Source organism: Erinaceus europaeus, chromosome 7 (assembly GCF_950295315.1).
Source record: "Erinaceus europaeus chromosome 7, mEriEur2.1, whole genome shotgun sequence".
In the NCBI taxonomy this organism is placed as follows: domain Eukaryota; kingdom Metazoa; phylum Chordata; class Mammalia; order Eulipotyphla; family Erinaceidae; genus Erinaceus; species Erinaceus europaeus.
The window spans coordinates 73,528,917-73,552,774 of record NC_080168.1 but is presented as its reverse complement, the minus strand read 5'-3'; the positions used below and the strand labels follow the sequence as shown (position 1 = coordinate 73,552,774).

Here is a 23,858-nt window from a genome sequence, read left to right as displayed (position 1 = left end):
CAAACTAGATAACATTCTTTCTTTTTTTCTTTTTTAAACCAGAGCGCTACTCAGCTCTGGCTTATGGTCATGCCAGGATTTGAACCTGGAACTTCTGGAATATCAAGCATGAAATTTGTTTGCATAACCATTATGCAATCTCCCCAGCCCCAGCCAGTCATTCAACTGACTATAGTCCTGCTAATGCCAGGAGACTAATTCCAATTCTCCCTTTCTAACATCAAGATTTACTAATCAAAAATGTCAACCTTCAAAATTCTAGGAGCCTATGTTTCTCAAATATAAGAATACAAGTCTAGTCTATATTTTTAAAAAGCTATGGGAAAGGGTGAAACAGAACTCTCATTACCTGCTACTAGTTTAAAGTCTTTTTTTTTATCTAGATTTTAAGAAATAATGGTGATCAGTGGTCTGCATTGTATTTTAAGAAACTATGACAAAGTCAGGTGTTTTATAAATATATCAACACAGGAGTCGGATGGTAGCCAGTGGGTTAAGCGCACGTGGCACCAAGTGCAAGGATTGGCTTAAGGATCCTGGTTCAAGCCCTGGGTTCCCCACCTGCAGGGGAGATGCTTCATAAGCAGTGAAGCAGGTTTGCAGGTGTCTATCTTTCTCTCTCCCTCTCTGTCTTCCCTTCGTCTCTCCATTTCTCTCTGTCCTACCCAACAAGGACATCAATAACAATAACAATAATAACTACAACAATAAAACAAGGGCAACAAAGGGGAATACATAAATAAATATTAAAAGACAATAAATAAATAAATATATCAACATGGCCTAGCAAACCCAGAATTCAAATACAATAGTCTGAGATGTTATAGCACCTCCTCAAATAACCTCCTTACCTCCACACTTCCTCATAAATCAATAACAAAGACTCTGTTCTACTGAAGGATCTCATGGTATCCAGTCAGGATACCTCGGACGTTAAACTATGTATCTGGACAGGCAGTGCCTCTAATACTGGTAATGCTAGAGGTGATGTTTTTGGTAAACAGGCGCGGTTTGTGTTTGCTGAGTTCCTTTTGATTTAGTTAATCTTTCCTTGAGTGCATTCCTGTGTAGGGTTAACAATTTTATTAATGTTAATTAATGTAGGGGTTTGGTCCATTAGGTTGTTAACTATCAGTGATTATTCGATCTGATATAAGCTCATGCTAGGAAAAAGTTCTTGTTACTCATATTAGCAGTATTTCTTCTATATAAATAGATTAGCCCAATTTTTTGTCCAGGAGTTGTTAGATAATTCTGGTATTAGGTTATGGCTATTTGTCGGGCTTTAACACTATCTTGGGGGCCAGACGGTAGCACAGTGGGCTAAGCGCATATGGCACAAAGCGCAAGGACCAGCATAAGGATCCTGGTTCAAGCCCCCAGCTCCCCACCTGCAGAGGAGTTGCTTCATAAGCGGTGAAGCAGGTCTGTCTGTAGGTGTTTGTCTTTCTCTCCCCTTCTCTATCTTCCCCTCCTCTCTCCATTTCTCTCTGTCCTATCCAACAACAACATCAATAACAACAATAATAACTACAACAATAAAACAAGGGCAACAAAAGGGAAAATAAATAAATTTAAAAAAAAACACTATTTTAATAGATGACTGCTTTTAAGCCTACTATGGTTATTAAAATTATTACTCTCTGATTAAGGTTGAATCCTTTAAGAGCTGTCCCTCTTAAAACTAACTTTTAAATTTACATTTAATTTTATGTTATACAGGTAAATTTAAAGTTGGACTTACATTCTCATTTGGGCAATCAGCTATCACCAGGCTTAGCAGGCTTTTCACCTCTACCTACTAATCTCACTATTTAGCCACATAGATGAGTTGACCCTATAGGGAGGTAATAGGTAGCTTATCTGGTTTCAGGGTTCTAAGCTTTAGTTGTCTTTGCTAAGTGTATTCTAGTTAATTCATCATGCAAAAGGTACAAGATTTCATCTTTGCTATTCTATACTTTAATAGATTATTTCAATCATTTCTTTATGGTACTTTCTCTATAGCACATATTAAATTTTCTATCTCCTATATTGATTTAGGTATGTAAATGTTTTAATTAAAATTTAAAGTCTAGTAAAGTATAGTACATTAATAGGCTAGTTTTGCTAGGTTTAAGCTACACTCCGATTATCTAAATATACACTTTCCGGTATATTTACCTTGTTACAACATATCTCTTCTCATACGTTAATAAAGTTATATTAATTATATTGAGGTTATTTTTGTACTTGAAGAGGGTGATGGGCAGTGTGTGCATGCTTCATGGCCTAGTTCAATTAAGCACTCTACTCTTAATTTACTGCTAAATCCTCCTTCACTCCTCAGTTTCATGAGGACTTTTGTTATGCTTTAGCTGTAAAGAATGTAGCCTATTTCATCCCAACCTGTAAGCTACACCTTGACTTAACTTTTTTATGAATTAAATTATTATGCGTACTTTTTTCCTTTATAGGGTTTGCTGGAGATGGCAATATATAGGCTGAATTAGCAAAGGTTGGTGAGGTTGATCAGGGTGTATCAATTATAGAACAGGCTGCTCTGGGGAGTATAAAGCACTGCCAAGTCCTTTGAGTTTTAAGTTGTAGCTCGTGTACCTCTGGCGAATAATTTTGTTAAGTAATTAAGTTTAGTGCTAATCATAGTAGGGTATCTAATCCTAGTTTAGGCCTAAACTAAAAACATCTAAGCTGATGACTTTTCCCTTTGTCTAGACTCAGCTATGGATGATAATAATTTTTGTTTGTGTTTTTTGACACCTGCAGACCTGCTTCACCGCCTGTGAAGCAACTCCCCTGCAGATGGGGAGCTGGGGGCTCGAACCGGGACCCTTATGCTGGTCCTTGCGCTTTGCGCCACATGCGCTTAAGGATGATGATAATTTTTTCCAGTTATCAGTTAATATGGGTAAAAATTCCATGGAACTTTACAGGTTAGCAGGAATACCTATATAGAGTTAAGAATACAAACAACTATACATTAATAAAATGTTCCAAAGATACTTCTTAAGAACAAAGTTAATATGAATTAGATGCCTACTGATACACAAAAGCAAGTTTTTACAATGACTTTATGCATATTCGGTTATTAGAATATTAATGTTTCAGGTCATTAGTTCCTGAATAATAGAATAAGTAAGGAATTCCTCCTTCCAAAGAGAGAAAAACTAACATCAGAACTTTTAACTAATGTCAAGAAAACTATAGGGCTATTTGATGTCTCTTACAAGTAACTAACTGCCCCTTTTTCAATCCTTTAAAGAAAAACTTAAAGGAGCCCTTTTAAAGTGAGTAAGTGTTGTGGGGGAGATAGCATAAAGATTATGCAAACAGACTTTCATGCCTGTGGCACCAAAAGTCCCAGGTTCAATCCTCATACCACCATAAACTAACGCTTAGTAGTGCTCTGGTAAAGTAACAAAAAAAATTAAATTAATTAATTAATTAAATGAGTAAGTTCTTTACTTCCAAAATTTATGAAAAGTCAAAGCAACATGTACAATGTAAAAAAAAGTATGCAATAAATTTTCAAATCAACTCATTGTACATCTAAAAATAAAATCTACTCATCTAATTACTGTATTAAATCAATGTCTAAAACCATTGGAAACATTATGTATCATAAAATTTTTTTTTAAATAAGGGCAGATTTCAAACACAGAATTTTCAAATATTCATCAATGTAAATTTCTTAGTCACTTCTGATTATGACAGCCTAAAGTATGTCATTATATGCAAAAGTCTAGATACCTTTCACTAAGGTGGTGAAAACTGCTGCTCTCATCCTGATGCTCATCTTCGAAACTTAAATTGGACCAGCTACCGGTACTATCATCACCAAAGCTGAGATTCATCTGCTGGCTACCAAAAGGCTCAGTGAGTTGAAAGTCTTCCATTTCTTTTGGACTAAAAAAAAAAAAGGCAAGAAAGATAGAAAGAAAATTCATTTCAAAATGACATTCTGAATTATGATGACTAGATGACATAGAGGATTAAAAAAACTACAGATGATATTTAGTCTGAGACCAGCAGTTCAAATAAGTAACCAGTTCTTGGTGTCTACTAATAAAGACTCTTTGCAGGGGAGCCTATGCTTTTCAGAGTTAACTGAGGACCCATCACTACCTCTATCTTACCTTATTTATCTGCTATGGATCCATCCTCAATATGAGATTTACTACTTTCTATTTTCAACTGGGGCTACTATACAAGTTTCTAAGTTTACTCTTGTAAACTTTGCTTTGTAAGACAGTACTTGTATATGTACTACAAGGAACCACTTTTTGGGCTTAAGAAGAAAGAAGTAATTGAACCAATAGTCAAATCTCTTCAAGATTTCAAGCATGAATCATGACTCTTCTCATTTTTTTTTCAGTGAGGAGATACCTATATTTTTATTCTACCATTGCAAGGAAATTCATCCACTGTTCAATTATTATAGTAGCCCTGAGTTTTATTTTCAACATAGCAGTTAAAATAGTTATTTTTAACATGACAAAGAAAAATTTTAGTCTCTCAGTGGCCTCTAGCCAATCACATAAGAGTGCAAGTGTTCATAACATACTGCCCTTTGTCCTCCTGGAACCTCTCCCTGGAACACTCCCCAGCTTGCTGATTCAGTCACAGGAGGCTGTGCTGATCCCCCTATAAGCACAGGCTCACTTCCCCTTCTGGCCTGAACCTCTCCCCAGATTCCCTCATGGCCTGATCCCGCCTCACCTTTGCCTCTTCTCCAATGTTGCTTTCTCAGAGTTGCTTCTCCTGCTAGTTATTCAACTCTGCAAACCGTCCATCCCCAGCAAGACTGCCAGTACTGCCCAACTCACTTTCTTTAGTTTTCCTCCAAAGCACAGACTACCTACTTTACTTACTTATTCCACTCTCTCATAAACTACAAGGGAATAAAAGCACTTGTATGTTTCCTTGCTTCTGTATCCTAGAATAGGCTTTGCTCCCTGCTCATCTACTATTTCTAGGCTAGTCTCATTCTGTATTAAGACAACACCAAGAATTAAAAGTGGGCATACTATAATTTTGAACATTATTTATTATGTATTGTTGTTTTTCTGAACCTGTTATGTGCCACAATCTAGTGGTTTTGTTTTTGAGGAAATGGCCACTAGATGGAGTACAGGAAAGAGTTTTTAACAGCTACTAAGCTGTTCTGGCTCAGAAAAAGCCTGTTTTGCTCTTCCAAAAGTATACTATCATATAATTTTTTATCTACTACTTCTAACTTCATTTGTTACTTGCCCCTTGGTATAGTATAGCTCTGTGAAATGTTTATAATTATTTCCATAAATTAAAAAAAAAAAAAAACAGCCAGTAGTAAATAATCCCAAAAGGCTTTTTGTTTGTTTGCCAGAGCACTGCTGGAGACTGAATTGGAACTTTTGTGTAACCACTAAGCTATCTCTCTAGCCCTCCAAGTTAAGACTTTAAAAAATAATTCCTTTTATACTTCCCTCAGTCACTCCAAAGCTAACATTATCAAAGTAAGGACTATAAAAGCTGAATAAGGACAAGAGACTGGCATACTTTAATGAAGACTCTTTAGTCACTATCAGGCCACCCCATCAACTAGGGCACTAGTCGGGGAGTCCTGAGATTCCCACATAGATATGATATGCCTAGACCTCAAATAGATCCCTCTCTCCATTGTTACCTGTCAACTCCATCAGGAACAACAGACCCCTTTGTGGGCCCCCATAGCACCTTGCCCTTAATGTAGATCAACAACAGCAGAGAATGTTAAATCCTCTGAATGGAAGCTGGAGAACATACTCTATCTACTACCTGAGAAAAATGGCTCCTGAAATTGGGGCAGCTTGGAACGTTCCTACTCATGACCACAGAATGTGAGCTCAGATCTACAGGGATGCAGAGGTTACATAGGCTCCTAAGCAGAATATGGGCTCCAGATTAGATCAAATTGATGGAGTCAACAATATTTATATACCTTTCCCATATTTGGAGCTACTCTCTGCCCTGATCCAGCTTTCTTTTTCCAACCATGACATCATCCCCAGACAATAACCTGGGTCTACCTGCATATCAGAGACCAGGCTCAGGAAAAAGCTAGTATCGTCATGGGCCCTTTGGAATTTAACTAAAATAGTTAAATAGTAGCTATCTACAGAACGGAGACCCCAAATCTTCCTCTGCAATATTCTTGGCTTTAGGTTCATGATTAGTCAACAATTTGTTTGGCTTTATATGTGGTGGGGATTATGTGGAGTTGGGGATTATATGGTTCTGTCAGTGTTTCCTTTTTATAAATAAAAAAAAAATTTTTTAATTCCTTTAGATATACCCTTTTTTTTAAATTTTATTTATTTTCCCTTTTGTTGCCCTTGTTGTTTCATTGTTATTGTAGTTATTATTGTTGTTGTCGTTGCTAGATAGGACAAACAGAAATAGAGAGAGGAGGGAAAGACAAAGAGGGAGAGAGAGAAAGATAGACACCTGCAGACTTGCTTCACTACCTGTGAAGCGACTCCCCTGCAGGTGGGGAACTGGCTTGAACCGGGATCCTTGCGCCAGTCCTTATGCTTTGTGTCACATACGCTTAACCCGCTGCGCTACCGCCCAACTCCCTGGGTGAACCCTTCTTAAAACTTGAAAAACAAGTTTAACTTTGGATAAAGGAAATGCAATACAGTGAAAAATATAGATTCGTCTATAGTTACAGAAACTATGCAGGAGAAAAAGGAAACAAAAGCACAAATTAATATTCCACCAGCTTTAATCAGCCAGCACCAGTTTACAAGAAGAATTCTAAAGAGCTATCTACTCATCCAACTCTAAGAAGGAAAAGTGAAAATACTAAGGAAATCCACACTAAAGGCATAGGCAAGGCCATATATGGCAGGCAAGTCTCAGACTCTAGAGAACTAACTATCTAGCCAAGTCTCTTTGCATTCCATTTTGGCTGGGGTTGGGGATAAAGAATTAAAAGAGCCACAAGATCAGAAGAGAAAATACTAAGCAGAACTTCGACTGGTGTTGGTGTATTGCACCAAAGTAAAAGACTCTAGGGTGGGGGGGGGGGTGGAGTTAAGGTCCTGAAATAGGATGGCAGCGGACCGAGTGGGGGTTGTATTATTGTGTGTAAAAATGAGAAATGTTATGCATGTACAAACTATTGTATTTACTGTCTACTGTAAAACATTAATCCCCCAATAAAGAAATAAATAAAAATTAAAGAGCCCACTGCTCCAAATATAGGAAGACCTATCTTGTTGCCACTTACTCATTTGCATATTTATTGATCACTTCATTCATATCTTCATTTTAGCAATGAATATGTAGTCAGAGACCTCCTCAGAATTCCCCAAACTACACCTTCCTACTTTGAAACAGCTAAGAACAGAGGCAGTCCTTGTCAGTTTTGACAAAAGTTACCAGAAAAGCATTGTATGGCTCAATTTTCACCTCAACTGAAAGTAATGTCTCTTCATAGTATGGCTGACAAATGTAAACATAAAAATAAGTAAAAGTAACACAAATTGGTCCTGATGTTTGTTTGTCCAGAGACAAAGATTAAAGATAAAAATTGTAATGGGGGGAGGGGTTTAGGGGGTAGCGCAGTGGGTTAAGTGCACATGGTGCGAAGTGCAGGGACCACAGGACTCCCAGTTGGAGCCCCTGGCTCCCCACCTGCAGGGGGGGTCACAGTGAAGCAGGTCTACAGGTGTCTAGCTTTCTCTCCCCTCTCTGTCTTCCCCTCCTCTCTCTATTTCTCTCTGTCCTATCCAACAACAATGACATCAATAACAACAATAATAATAACCACAACAATGATAAAACAACAAGGGCAACAAAATGGGGAAAAGAAAATGGCCTCCTGGAGCAGTGGATTTGTGGTGCAGACACCGAGCCCCAGCAATTACCCTGGAGGCAAAAAAAATTGTAACTGGGGTGTTAGAATCACTGTATGCAGGGCACACTATTACCGACACCAAAACTATCAGGAAGAAATGTCTCCCTCAGAATGACAGGAGTCAAACTCTTTGGAGAATGTGTTTTCTTCTGCAGAACATCAGTTGAAATTGTGTTATTTTAAAAATTACAGAAGCCCGACCTTCCACCTTCTGCATTCTATAGTGACCTTGGGTCCATACTCCCAGAGCGATAAAGAATAGGAAAGCTATCAGGGGAGGGGAGGGGATACAGAGTTCTGGTGGTGGGAACTGTGTGGAGTTGTACCCCTCTTGTCCTATGGTTTTGTTAATGTCTCCCTTTTAAAATAAATAAATAAATAAATAAATAAAGTTATCTGTGACCAAAAAAAAAAAAAAAAAACCTGCACAAAATTTAATCTCTTGCAGCCCAGGAGTAGATAGAGCCCTGAACTCTCAAACATGAGGTTCTGATTTCAGCATACCATGTACCAGAATGTTCCTTCTTTCTGTCTCCTCTCTCATTAATATAACCTCAGGGAAGTAAATTCATGTGGAAATACTCTATATTTGCTGTATAGACTCTGCAACTGTTTCTTCAACTTTAGCTCAGTTTTGTGAATCTGAACAAGGTCATTATCTTCTTTAAGACTCACCTCAAAGGGTTGTTGTGGGAAAATGAATCAATGTATATAAAACAATACATAAGGTACCAAACAACACACAAATGTTAGTAGGGAAATTTTTTATTAACTAATGATTAGAAATAATTGTACCTGTTTGAGTAGGACCTGGAACATGTATAACTGAGTTTTAAATTTTCATTTTACCACCAGACTAAAAAGAAATATGAAACTTACCTGCTAGCATGTCCAACATCTGTCATTGCTGACATCACTATTTCTGTGCTAAGGCTTTTAGCAAAGCTAACGCCATCTTGGCCAAGTCCACTATCGGCCGCCAAACTAGTGTTGCTCAGCTCTCTCTCGGCTTTTTCAATAGCTTCAGCAACTATCTTCTCAGCAAGCACAGTTCTCTTATCAAGATCAACATGAATTTGAGGAACATCAAGATGAAAAATTCTAGATCTCTGATAAACATAGCTGTATTTAGAATTAGAAAGTTGCTTTTTGCTAGCACACGAATCCTGTCTGGGCAAGTGGTGAGATGACTTGCCTGTGCAATCATGGAGTTCTTTCTGGTCACAGTGTCTGCAAGTTTGACCTATTAGAGGTGACAACTTTTCTGCATAAGTGATCCTATCTGCTGAATTCTTGGGCTCAGACATCTGGAAAACGGTGGATCCTAAACTTACTTCTAAAGTGTCACCCACTACTTTTTTAGCATACTGTTCTATTGCCTGAACAACATTCTCTCCAGAACCATGCCCATTTAAGCTGCATGTACTATGATGCAGTTTCTGATTCTGTGAAGAAGACTGAAGAGGCTGAGGAAACTCTTGCTCACCATGAGCTTCAGTATCTCCATCATATTCAGATTCTTCATAAAGGCAAGAGTCTGTTAAGGACTTTGGCAAACCAGCTGTAGAAAGTGCCAACTCTTTTTTAGCATCTCTTGTGATGCTGTGAACAAGAGAGGAGGAAAAACTATACAGTTCAGGGCACTCATTTCTGCCTATATCCCATGTCCATTCACAACTCTGGTTTTCTACACTATGTTGTTTCTTATCTTCTTGGTGGTGATCTTTACTTAAGAACATCAACAGTTCACTGTTGGCTTTCACCTGTGGGTCTTGCATAGGGAACATTTTTGAGTTACACTTCATTTTGGCTGTCTTGGCTGCTTCTTGCAATCCTGATTTAACAGATCGATAAGCAAGTCTATTGGCATATTGATCCATTATTAACTCACTATCACCGCCTTCCTGTTTCAGTATTTGGATAATGTGACCTGCATATTCATCTGTTACACTTTCACAACTGGGATACTTATACATCAGTCCTGAAATACAAGAGCTTGGTGATAAAGAAAGAACAAAAGAGTCCACTTCTCTTGGGTGTGCTACAACCTCCATTTCCTCTGATCTATAATCTTGGTCACCATCAACATCACAACCACTCTTCTTTTGCCTGGAGAGCATAAAGCTTCTAATTTTTGCTATTTTCTCAGCTTCTGTGATGACTTCTGCCACCATATCTCCTGCAAAGTTGCATAACATTTGTAGATTTTCATCTGGAGGGTTCAGAAAAGTAGGAGACATAATTCTTTGACTTTGCACATTTAGGCAAGGGCTTTTGGCCTGTGGTTCTCGAGTGATTTTATTATCTAACTGGGAAGCTGCTGTTTCAGTTGCAAGTGAAATGATATGTGTAGCTAAGGCTTCTGCAAACTGAACTTTCTTCCCTAACGGCTCTGACTTCACATCTGCTTCGGGATGCTCTTCACCTTCACTGCTTTCAACTTCTTCTGAAAGAGAACGCATAAGTTTCAACATGAATTCTTCTTTTTCTATTGTATTTTGTTCATGTTCAGACAAACTACCAACAGATGAGTTATGAGGTGTTGAAGGTGGTGTCGCAGGTGCAAATTCCTTAGCTAATTCCCCCTTTAGCTTTTTGGTTAACTTCTTGATATCCCATTCTGAACTTGCCTGGAACGGTACTAGAGGAGTTGATGGAGGAGTATCAGGTATTACATTCCCATCTCTGGTCTTCTGTTTTTCTTCTATGTGCAAACTATCAACACCTGTAAGCACGGTGGATGACAAAGTATGCGGCTGGGGGAGAGGGGTTTCCTGCCCAAAGCACAAGGGCTCAAATGTCGTATTACTCAAATTAGACTTTTTTATTGATTTGTCCTTAACAAGTTCCTTTGAATCAGGTTTCTGATCTGCCACGGTTGGACAAAGTGGTAGTGTTTGCAAAGAAAACCCATGAGCCACAGAGCTTTTACATTCTGGAACACTATCCTTTCTTACTGAAAAAGAACACTGAGATAAGTGACCCTGAGCATCACACAATTGGGGGAGTTTTTCCAAAGTCAACTGTGACTCTCCTCTAGGAACAGGTATGCCTTCCCTATGTGCTGAATTGTTACCTTTATTCTGAATCAATGATTTGCTTTTGTCTATGGAATGTTTAATAATAGATTTAGATAACTGATCAGCAAACATGTTCTTATTGCCAGTTTCACTCCACTGTGGTGTTGCTGGATCACAGTGAAGAGGAGTTTTCCCTTGGGCTATTTTAATTGGATAATCTGTACAGTCATCAACTGATGGTGTAATTTTGAATGATGTCATTGACTCTAAAGTCTCATTTACTATTGTATGCACCAATGTTGCAGAAAAGTTGCTAATAATTACTGGATCGCTTGATTTTGAAGAGCTTTGCATTTCAGTACTGCCATTAGTTGGTTTAATATCACTCTGGTTACCTGGACTCTGTTCTGAAGGTAAGAAGTTATTTCTGAGACAAGCTACTTCCTCTTCTTTGTTTTGGGGGCTAACATGGTCTTGGTTGGAGTCACCATTCACATTTCTACCATCAGATGGCGGAGAAGATTTTGCCTGATAAACATTAGATAAAACGTGATAAGGGAGGAGGGCACTTCCTGCCAAGGGCACAGGTATTGAAGTAATAATTCCAGAAGTGCAAAACAAGGCTTGTTGTACTGTGTATTCCTTTGAATGGCCCTGCATTGGCTTTGTCAAGATCGCTGTCTGATTGTTATAAGTAGGGGGGAATGGGAGAGTCTGTGTCGATGGCACTACATTTTCTGCACTCATAGAGTTTATGTAATCTGTAGAGACACTAACTGCTGCCTTGGTTGGGAAGGCCACATCAGCTTGTGATAGCTCAATGAACGCTTCCTGTATGACAGATTCAGACAGATCTTTTGCATACGACCTCACCACTTTGTCTTCATAGTCATATGACTGATGCTGTGGAGATGCAGGTGTTGGAGGGCATGAAAACTGGCACACTTCCATAATGCCTTCAAAAACAAGCTCTTCAGCCAGATCAGCAGCAAACCTGGCAACTGTATTTATAAATATCTGCTTCTTTACATACTGTAAATCTTGTAAAGCATTCGATAAAGCTTCATTCACCAAAAAATTAGCCAGACTACTAATGGCACGTTCTCTCAATGAAAATGCACACTGCCTCTTCAATTCATTAAATGCCATCTGAAAAACAGATGATGTCAATTTGATGGCTAAGTGGCACAGCGCACTGCTGCATGAAGAAACTCCTTTCTGCAAGTCTTTGAATGCACTGCCAAAACTTTTCTCCACAAGATCTGCTGCAAATTTCTGAATGTTATCTTTAAACATTAAGGATTTAGCATTAGATTTACTTTTGGGATCAAGGCTTTCATCCTTAAAAGCTACAGTTTCATTTTCTCCCTTTTTAATACTACTGATGTTTGGTAATACATTAGTATGTTGGGTGTGAAGAACTGAATCCAGTACTTCAGATGAAAGGATATTTGCATAATCTTCATATGTATAATAAAAGGAATCATGATTATCATGAACCTCATCTTCACCACTGTCAGTCTGGCAAAAACATTCAGCAGGGGCACAGCCTCCCAGAGGGCTAAAAGCAGAGGATAGAATGGGACTAAACAAACCACTGTCATCCCCTGATGCCTTCACTGGTCGAGGAGAATCGGGAGTTTCACACAGGTTACTATACGGGGACTCTGGCTTTCGAGGAGTTGGCTTCCTAACATGAGCCGGGAGAGCTGGGCAATTGAACTTGAATTTCTGAGGATTCATGGTAGTGGTTACAGAACAGGATTTGTCATATTTGTGTCCTTTCTTTTGTGATGGCTTCCCCTTAGCAGGGTCTTTTAGAAGCGAACAAGAAGTCTCTAAAGTTTGTTCTAGTTCATCAAACTGGTCAAAACTATCAAAAAATTCACTGACTTCTGAGTCTGAATCTTCTATATCGTCTTCCATCACAGGAATCTTAGGGAGCTCAAGCTTTGCTTTTAAACTTTTCTGATAACCCTCTTCATCCAAGAAAATAACAGGACTTGGACTTGAACATTCTGATTCAGATGAATAGACAGGAGAAGAAGAAAAAAATGTCTTCTGTGCATCACCACCTTTATCTGAAGCATTAGATGACCTATAGACACTCCTTTGGACCCAAGGCTCAGAAGATGATGTCGTGACTGAAGATTTCACAGAAGGTAATTCTTTATGTCCCAAAATATTTATTAAAGAAGCTGCAGGTTTAGCCAGTGACTTCTGCTTCCCAGAGCCAATTAGAATTCTTAAATCATGGGCTTTGGAATGGTGACCAGAAGTAGTCTGAGAAGCAACATCACACTGGCCCCTTAATGTAGCAACATTTATTCCTACAGAAAGAAAGAAATTATTATTTCTCTAGTAAAAATTACTTGGGGAAAAATAAGCATTGTTAAAGGAAAGAAAAATAAAAGCTTAAGTCATGCTCAAAGAGAACTTTTAAAAATTAATTTAAACCAATGGGAATAAATCAACATTAAATAAGAAATGTTTGTTTCTAACACTGGATCTTCTAAGCCATACTGATAGCTTCATCTCAAGCCACTTTTGAAATCAGTAAGCCAGGCAATGATGCACCTGGTTAAGTGCACACAACACCATGTGTAAGAACCTATGTTTGCACCAGCAGGGAGGAAGCTTCATGAGTGCTGAAGCAGTACTGTACATCTTGCTCTGTCCTGCTCCCTATTTCCCCCACCCCTCTCAATTTCTCTCTGTTCTGCTGAAAAAAAGTGGGGTGAAAAAAAAAAAAGAAAAAGTGGTCACCAGGAGCAGCAGATTCATTGTGTAGGCACTAAGCCTCTGTGATAACCTGGTCACAATAAAAATTAAGTAAATAAATTTATTTAAAAAAATAAATAAATACTAAGATAGAGGCCAGGTGGTAGTACACCCTGTTGAGTGCACATATTACCAAGCACAAGGGTCAGATTTAAGCCCCCAGTTCCCACTTCCAGGGGAGATACTTCTTGAGTGATGAAACAGTGCTGCAGGTGTCTCTCTTTCTCTCTCCCTCCCTATCTCCCACATCTCAATTTTTCTTGTCCTACTAAATAAACAAATAAATCAAATACTTATATGGTGACTTTGGAAATCTGAATTTAGATATGTCTTAGACACTTAAGATAATGAGATAAACAGTGTTTAAACAGTTCCGACCAAAATGAAAAATATTAAAAATCAGGTAACTATGAAATTAAAAATCACAAGAAAAAAATTAATTCCTCTGGCATCAGGATGCAAAGGGCAAAATGTTTATAGTGCATCAAATTCCAAAATAAGTTTTAATTGTACAAATATACCTCCAAACTTTCAAAACTGAACTTTAAACTTGAATCCCCAATCCCAGGAAAGTGTAGTTAACACACAAACCTTCATTACGTGGCTTTGAAGTTTCATCTTCTTCTAAGTGCTCAAAAGCAGTGACGAAGTCATCCTCAATGGAAGACACAGACTGGTTAGTGTCATCATCATCCTCATTAGTGGTCTCAAGTTGGTGCTTCTGATGAAAATACGTGTCCAATGTGTATCTTATACCAGTGGCATATTTACTTAATAAATGGAAGATAAAATCAACTCTGAGTCTTGGTAATGTAGGTGATACTCTCATGACACAAAGCATTCCAGAATGATGAGTCTTGGAAAGATGAAAGATGAAAATAATTTTAATTTCAAAACATCTTATATAATCTGAAAGGAATGGCTAGAAGGAAGGGAGAGAGGGAAGGGAGGGAGGGAGGAAAAGTGGGAGAAGGCAGGCATCCTGAGAGATTCTCTGGGTTTTGTAAAGTTTAGTTCTTTTGTTATTCTTTCTTTACAACATTTCTAACACTTCAGATCTCTTTATCTCCCATTCTTTTACTCAGGTATTCAAAGTCTACCTATTCTATCTTCTTAAGGGTTACAGAAATTACTTTCCATTCCTTTGTAAACTACCACATACATACATTTAAAAAAAATGGAAGAAGCTAATTAAGAGAATATCACACAATTTAACAAAAACAGAAAGCAACTAAATGTTTAAAATAGGACAATAGCTCTGAAGAGACACTTCTGCAAAGAAGACACACAGATGATACACAGACACATGAAAAAATGATCATCATCACTAATCATTAGTAAAATGCAAATCAAAATCACAAGTAGAGATCACTGTACATCCATGAAAGTGGAGTATATAAAAGTAGCTGCTGGAGCTGGGGATGTTGCCCAGAGGTTGAGCATATGCCTTGCATATGCTTGCACTTGACTCAATACCTAGCATAAAATGGCAGAGCAGTGCTCTAGTCTCTGTCTCAAGTGTCAGCACTATAAATCCACTGTTCCTGGAGGCTATCCTTTTCCATTTTATTTGATAGGACAGAGAGAAATTGAGAGGGGAGGGGAATATAGAGAAGGGAAAGAAAAAGATAGACACCTGCATACCTGCTTTACTGCTTGTGAAGTGACTCCCCCTGCAGGTGGGGATCTGGGGGGCTCGAACTGGGATCCTTGTACAGGTCCCTGCACTTTGTACTGTGTGCTTAACTCAGTGTGCCACTGCCTGATCCCCTCAGCTATGGTAGTTTTACTCACTGGGATACTCTTCTGACATTAGAAAAGAAAAGAAAAAAAGTCTTTAAAGACAAAATGAATAAACCCTGAAATGACTGTGCTGAGTAAAATACATGAAATGATTACAAAATCAATTGTATTTAGTTTCCTTCATAAGTGTAATATAAATAACCAATTCAAACAAATAGGCAAAAGAACACAACTAACTCCAAGACACAGTGAAAACTATAGTGGTTATTGGGACAATGTGAGCAGGGGTCTTTTTTTTTTTTCTTTTTTTTTTTTCCTCCTCCAGGGTTATTGCTGGGCTCGGTGCCTGCACCATGAATCCACCGCTCCTGGAGGCCATTTTTCCCCCCTTTTGTTGCCCTTGTTGTAGCTTCGTTGTGGTTATCATTATTGCCCTTGTTGACGCAATTCGTTGTTGGATAGGACAGAGAGAAATGGAGAGAGGAGGGGAAGACAGAGAAGGGGAGAGAAAGATAGACACCTGCAGACCTGCTTCACCGCCCATGAAGCGACTCACAGGGGTCTTTTTGATAATGAGACACTAGAACTTTAGTGGTAGATTCAGTGAGTCTTACATACATATCAAGTTCTATCTCTGAAATTCTATAGTTATATAATAATAAAAACATTTAAAGAAAGAATTGTTCATTCCTTTAGTGCCTAAATTTCCTGATTATGACAACTTATAATAATGGTTACAGCTTTGATTAAAAATAAAAGCTATAGGGGTGGGGGAGTAACATAATAGTTATGCAAAGAGACTCTCATGCCTAAAACTCCAAACTCCCAGGTTCAATCCCTCATACCACCAGAAGCCAGAGCTAAGCAGTGTCTGGTTAAAAAAAAGGGGGGGGGAGTGACCTGACTGAGCGCACATGTTACAATGCGCAAGGACCTGGGTTCAAGCCCCAGGTCCCCACCTGCAGGGGAAGAACTTTGTGAGTGGTGAAGCAGGGCTACAACTTATGTCTCTGTCTCTCTCCTTGTCTATCACCCCCTTCCTTCTTGATTTCTGGCTGTATCTATCCAATAAATAAATATAATAAAAAAATAAACATAAGTAAATAAATAACATGGTGTTTATGGAGAGGGCACAGAATTTTGGTGGTGGGTAACTATGAAACTATACCTCTGAAATCTTATAATTCTCTAAACCAGAGTAATAAAAAAACAAATAAAAAATTAAAGTTGTAAATGTTTTCATATACATCTTAAAAATGTAAATACTGTGTGGCCCAGGAGGTGGTGCAGTGGATAAAAGTGCAAATACTGACAAGTGATTTAAAGACCTCGGAACTAAACATAGTATTTCATATATCCTAGCAAATAAATATAAATGAAAACATAATTAAGATGAGGCAGTTCTACTTTTATCTACAGGTCTCATAATGACCTGTGAAAATTAATACACATTTTAAACCTGCTAGTTCAATTTTTAGGGACTAAAACATTCAAAGTATTTCTGGTGCATTATCAACAAAATAATGCTGACTGCAGATGTAAGAGACTAATGTTATAAAACTAACCACCTGTCTGAAATGACAATATTTCTGTTTATAAAGAACAAAACCTTAGGATGTCTACTTTGCAAAGATATTTTTTTAAACAGAAGAAGAGTTGAAATGCAAATTCTGAAGCATACATCATGATAGTTATATAACTTTGGAAGTGGTTGTAGAAGGCAAGAAAGCAGAAGTTTATAACACCCAGAAATAATTCTCAAAAAATGTACTTACATTACTACTTATAAAATGACACACATGAAAAATCTAGTTTAAAGTTACAGCCAAAATTAGTCTATCCTTCAGTGACTCCAAGGCTTCATAAGTTCTTATGAATCATAGTTCTTTACATAGTATCAAAAAAATTTCATCCACATATTTAAAAGTTTAATACTCTTAATGTCATTGTAGTCTGCCCTGAAAACCACATTAGAAATGATACATAAAAGTTACCTGATTTAGAGGACCATGGTTTATATCTGATGATTTATTTATATCCTTCATACAAATTATTTCATTTTCATTTAGACTGCAGAAATGCAGTGAATTCAGAAGAGCCGGAAGTTGCAAAGAAACTGCAGCTAAATCCTAATTTAAAACAATAACACAATAAATAACACTTCGGTTAAAGTTTTTAAAGGTAGACCTTTTCCATATCTTCTAAGATCTACTGGCTAATAACTTTTCTAGTTTACAATATCAACATACAGAGTTTATCAGCCAAAACATTTCTTTTGTCACTGCCAGAGCTTTACCACTGTGAGACAATTTTTTCAAACAGAAAGAAAGAGAGAAGAAAAGACACCATAGTACAGAAGCTTCCCCAATATAGTGAGGACTAATGTCAAAGCTGAGTCATGCATGTGATCATGCACAATTTTTTAACTTAAGAATAAGCTGGGGGCAGGGTGGTGGTGTACCTGGTTGAGTGCACATGTTACAATGCACAAAGACCCAGGTTCGAGTCCCTAGTCCCCACCTGCAGGGGAAAACTTCACAAGTAGTGAAAGCAGTGTTGCAGGTGTCTGTCTGTCTCTCTTCCTCTCTATTCCCCCTTCCCTGTTGATTTCTGGCTGTCTCTATCCAATAAATAAAGATAATAAAAATCAAAGAAAATAAACTATTTATAAAAAAAAATGAATAAGATGTACATCAGGTGGTAGTGCAGCGGGTTAAGCGCACATGGCACAAAGCACAAGGACCGGAGTAAGGATCCCAGTTCGAGTCCCTGGCTCCCCACCTGCAGAGGAGTCGCTTCACAGGCAGTGAAGCAGAATTGCAGATATCTATCTTTCTCTCCCCGTCTCTTTCTTCCCCTCCTCTCTCCATTTCTCTCTGTCCTATCCAACAAAAACGCCATCAACAAAAACAATAATAATAATTACAACAATAAAATAAAGGCAACAAAAGGGAATAAATACTTTTAAAAAGAATAAGATGTACTAAAATACTATAGTAGTTGTTATTTCTGTAACTTCTAAAAACATATTCATATCAAGCTATAAAAAATGTCACATAGGAACTGAGTGGTGGCACACCTGGTTGAGCGCACATTACAGTGCACAAGGACCCAGGTTCAAGGCCCCAGGTTCAAGGCCCCAGTCCCCACCTGCAGGGGGGGGAAGCTTCACCAGGGGTGAAGTAGTGCTGCAGGTCTCTCTCTTTCTCTCTCTGTCACTCCCTTCCCTCTCAATTTCGGTAGCGCAGCAAGTTAAGCGCATGTGGCGCAAAGCGCAAGGACCAGCATAAGGATCCTGGTTTGAGCCCCTGGCTCCCCACCTGCAGGGGAGTCGCTTCACAGGCAGTGAAGCAGGTCTGCAAGTGTCTATCTTTCTCTCCCCCTCTCTGCCTTCTCCTCCTCTCTCCATTTCTCTCTGTCCTATCAAACACTGACATCAACAATAATAACTACAACAATAAAAACAACAAGGGCAACAAAAAGGAAATAAATATTTTTTTAAAAATGAAACAAGCCTTACATCCTATGCTAAGCTAAGTACAAAATGGAGAAAAAAGTCAGCTTGCGGTTGGCAAGTCTTCTCAGACTGACTATTGTGGCCTCCTAACCTGAAATTGCTTTCCATACCAAAATCACTTTTATTGAAAATTCTGAAAATGAAAATATCCAAAGCACATTTAAAAGTTGATCTCAAACATCATCCTTCAACTTTAAACAAAAATAAAAGAAGAACACTATAAATTTGGGGCCTATAACAGAAAGATTCCATTGCTTCAAAATGTGTTAAATGATTTATCACAATCCTTACCAATTTGAAAACTCAACCATACCTGTATATGAGAAGCATCTGTTTCCTCATTAAAACCTAGAAATGTGACCTGAAAAGAAAGAAAACTCTGTTAACGTTCTTGTATTTTGTCCCAATTAGGAAAAAATAAAAGAAAAAAAGAAAAGTTTTGAACAGGATGATTAATTTTATTAAAAATGATGACTAAGGTTTTACCAGATTTGGCTTCATTTCATTTAAAGTTCTTTAAACTTCTCTATATTAGCAAGTTCAAATAACTCTACTCAGAACAAATAACCACTTTTCTCCATTATCCCTACCCCCACTTCCCATCTGCATATACTAAAATCCTCTCCCACCTGGTTGAAGTAAATAATGTATCACTTGCTTGTCAAAACCTTTCCATGGACACAAAGTTCTAAGGTCCCAAAGTCCTTGGCTATATGGTGCCTTCAACCTCCCCTTACTCACACATATGGGTTAGTGATCATTCTGGATCTAGAACAAACCAGGCATGTTTTTGCCAGAGGTTTTCATAGTAGCACAAATCCTCAGCCTGGGCCTCTACTCCTCAGAATGTTTACATCCTAATGCCTCTATATTCTACAAGTTCTAACTTAAAGGTACTGCCTCAGCAAGGCCATCCCTGGGTACACTCCCCACAAACTACCTCCTTACTAATGCTACCACATATTTACTTACTTCAACACTCTTTAACTTTTGAAGTACTTTCATATTCTGCAACACTCTTACAGTCTATAATTTGGCAGAGATTACCCTGCAGAAATTCATACACATTAAATTTCTAAGTACTATAAAATGGCATGGAGAAATGCTACACTACTAAGAAAAACATAGAACTTACTGAAAAATGATATTTAATATGCACAGAATCTCAACCTTATTTTAAAAATATGCATAAGAGTCATATGGTGGTATACCTGGTAGAGCACACTTCTTACAGTACTCAAAGACCAAGGTTCAAACCCCTGGTCCCCACCTGCAAGAGGGAAACTTTAAAAGTGGTGAAGCAGTGCTGCAGGTGTCTTTTTCTCATTCTCTCACTCTTCCTCTTTATTTCCCCATTCATTCTTGGGTCCTCTCTGTTTTTATTCAATAAATAAATAACATATATAAAATAAATAAATAATATACAATGAAAAACAATACTGGACAATAATAAGGCAACAAACCAAACTATCACCAGTGATTAAATCTGCCTAATGGAATGTTAAGTGATTTATTAATTTTGCTCCTCCATGTTTTTGTTTTTTTTCATAATTCATAGGAATAATAATATTTTGTCTTATGCTATCAGTACTTCTTACATTCTATAAGGACTATGTACTATACTTTTATAACCTGAGAAAAAGTTCTATGTTTATAATTTATATTCCTTTTATATCTTTGGCAAAATAATAATTTTCCCACCTTAAGGTAGAAAAGTAAACTGTGGGGGCCGGGTGGTGGTGCACCAGGTTGAGTGCACACATTACAGTGCAAAAGGATCTGGGTTTGAGCCCCCCAGTCCTCACCTGCAGGGGGAAATCTTCCTGAGTGGTGAAACAGTGCAGCAGGTGTCTCTCTGTCTCTCTCCCTCTCTATCTCCCCCTTCCCCACTGATTTCTGGCCGTCTTTATCCAATAAAAGATTTTTTTTTAATTTCAAAATAAGTTTAAAAACTTAAAAAAAGAAAACTGTGTACATTGTAAACTGTATACATAGCAAATGCTATGACTAAAAAAATATGAAATAAATTATAGTAAATCATTTCTGAGGAACCAAAGATAAAATACCTATAAAGCAACACTCGGAACACTTTTGATCTTTCTGATAATTCACAAGCAAGTCAGAACTTTAACTTGCATGAGGACTTTTATTCTGGTTAATTATGGCAATTACCTCACAGAAGTGTTACAATTAGTTTCCAGGTGTCTAAGATGTTAACTTCTAGGAGCCTGACTGATTCATGATAAAGCCCGAGGCAATATAACTCTTCCTCCACAGCTATGAGGATTAGTGAAAAAATGCAAAGGAAAGTGCCTTGTACATAATAGGCACTCAATAACAAAGGGACAATTTTCTTCCCTTTCTTTGAAAAAGACACATGAAGTCTAAAGTGAAACAGAAATTTCTTCTACTCTTTCAAGTTCCATTTAGTGAACACAGGCAAGAAAATAAGCTGACATGAGGTTTTTTTGTTTTTTTTTCTCGACATGAGGTTTTGAAGATGCCAGTAGAGTATATTATCTCCTACTAATCAAGAAGGTTTCACCAAGCAATGTGCAGTTGAGAAAGCACTGCACAAGTAGCTGGAGAGAGAGAGAGGCTGGAATGCTATTTGAGGACAGGAGGATACAAGAGACTTGATACATTTGGCAACAACTGAATAATTTAGCTTAGTAATATTCCATTGTGTATATATACCACAACTTTCTTAGCCACTCATCGTTGTTGGACATCTAGGTTTCTTCCAACTTTGGGCTTGTTACAAATTGTGCTTCTATGAACACAGGTATACCCAGATCTCCACTAAGAATGATGAAGTCCTCACTTGCGGGGGGGGGCTTGCTTCACAAGTGGTGAAGCAGATCTACAGGTGTCTTTCTCTCCCCCTCTGTTTTCCCCTCCTCTCTCAATTTCTCTCTGTCCTGTCCAACAACAGCAATAACAATAGCAGCAATAACAACAACAATGGCAACAAAATGGAAAAAAAATAGCCCCCAGGAGCAGTGGATTCGTAGTGTAGGCACCGAGCCCCCGTGATAACTCTAGAGGGAAAAAAAAAAAAAAGAATGAAGTCACCTTCTTCACCTCATCTTGGATGGAGCTTGAAGGAATCATATTAAATGAGTTAAGCTAGAAACAGAAGTATGACTATGGGATGATCTCACTCATAGACAGAACTTGAGAAACAAAAACAGAAAGGGGAAACACAAAGTAGAAACTGCATTGGGTTTGGTGTATTGCACCAAAGCAAAGGATTCTGAGGAGGAAGGAGAAGGGAATGGGGGAAGGGGTTCTTGGGGGTTCTAGTGTTGGATTGTGCAAAAGGACCTAGGCTGGGAGTAAAAGTGTTTTGCAGACATTTATCATGATGAAATGAGAAATAGTATTCATGTGTCAACGACTGTATTATAAGCCAATAATCCCACCAATAAAACAAAAGAGGAAAAAGAATAATTCAGCTTTAAGGAGATGAATGGTGGCTCATCCAGTAAGTACAACACACATGTAAGTGTGCAAGGATCCAGGTTCAAGCCCCTGCATTCACCCGCAGGGAGAAAGCTTTATGAACAGTGAAGAAATGCTACAGGTCTCTCTCTCCCCTCCCCGCTTCCCTATTAATTTCTCTCTTTCTGTTTTCTTTTAACCAGGGTTATCACTGGAGCTCAATGTCAGTACTACAAATCCATCGCTCCCAGTGGCCTTTTTTTTTTTTCTTTCTATTTTAATGGATAGGACAGAGAGAAATTGAAAGGGGAGGGGAGCTAGAGAGAGAAAGAGAAAGATATACACCTGTAGACCTCCTTTACCACTCATAAAGCAGCCCCCTAGAGGTGGGGAGCAGGGGCTCAAGCCTGAGTCCTTGTGTATGGTAATGCTGCACTAAACTATGTGTGTCACTGCACAGCTCCTCTCTTTCTCTATCCTAAATAATTTTTAAAAGAATGGTTCAACTTTAATAAAGAGAAAAAAAAAGTGGATAAAAAGGAAGGTAAGAGCCACAGAAATTTAGTGAACACAAAAAAAGAAGTCGCCCTAGTCAAAATATACCACAAGGGGCCAGGTGGTACAAGGGCCTGGGTTTGAGCCCCCCAGTCCCCATCAGCAGGGGGGAAGCTTTGCCAGTGGTGAAGCAGGGCTACAGGAGTCTCTCTGTCTCTCTCCCCTCCCCTCCCCTCTCAATTTCTGGCTGCCTCTATCCAATAAAGATAATAAAAAGGTTTAAAAAAAAGTAAACATTACAGTACTATAACATATTTGCTCACCATCGTATAGAGCTACATCTGATATAGGATCTCAAGGAATATGAAAGAGAATTATTCCACAAAAAATAACAATACTCAAGACTTTTATTAGAAGTCTCATTTCAAATACAAACTTTTAAGATAATTACCAATTTTAAGTTTCAAAAATGAATACTCTCTTATTTGGTAACATAAATGTGTTGAACTACAGTTTTATTGTGGGAATATTTTATTCTTGTTTCATTATTAAATTCAAACAAAGATGGCAAGATAAGAACAGCAAGTAATAAGCAAATAATATATATTACCCTTAAGTAATAAATATCTCAATTTCAAATAACTTTGTCACTACTTTTTTTATTTTGCTTTTTTTTTTTTTTTTTTTTTTTTCCTCCTCCAGGGTTATTGCTGGGCTCGGTGCCTGCACCATGAATCCACCGCTCCTAGAGGCCATTTTTTTCCCCCTTTTGTTGCCCTTGTTGTAGCTTCGTTGTGGCTATTATTATTGCCCTTGTTGACACAATTCGTTGTTGGATAGGACAGAGAGAAATGGAGAGAGGAGGGGAAGACAGAGAAGGGGAGAGAAAGATAGACACCTGCAGACCTGCTTCACCGCCTGTGAAGCGACTCCCCTGCAGGTGGGGAGCCAGGGGCTCGAACCGGGATCCTTACGC

At 38.1% G+C, this 23,858-nt stretch overlaps 1 protein-coding gene across 5 annotated transcripts in view; it reads right to left on the bottom strand.

Annotated features, from left to right (window-relative positions):
• The window catches only part of AKAP11 (A-kinase anchoring protein 11), a 55,200-nt gene that overhangs the window by 14,281 nt on the left and 17,061 nt on the right, over window positions 1-23,858 (bottom strand). For 4 of the 5 annotated variants that reach the window (XM_060194764.1, XM_060194763.1, XM_060194766.1 and 1 more), the window contains exons 4-9: window positions 19,257-19,304; window positions 17,421-17,555; window positions 15,328-15,489; window positions 14,275-14,539; window positions 8,762-13,232; window positions 3,751-3,906 (exon numbers count right to left, since the gene is read on the bottom strand). In XM_060194764.1, the coding sequence (XP_060050747.1) occupies window positions 3,751-3,906; window positions 8,762-13,232; window positions 14,275-14,539; window positions 15,328-15,489; window positions 17,421-17,555; window positions 19,257-19,304 (5,237 nt within the window). The remainder of the gene's footprint in view (window positions 1-3,750; window positions 3,907-8,761; window positions 13,233-14,274; window positions 14,540-15,327; window positions 15,490-17,420; window positions 17,556-19,256; window positions 19,305-23,858) is intronic. The other variant, XM_060194767.1, reaches the window with a different exon arrangement.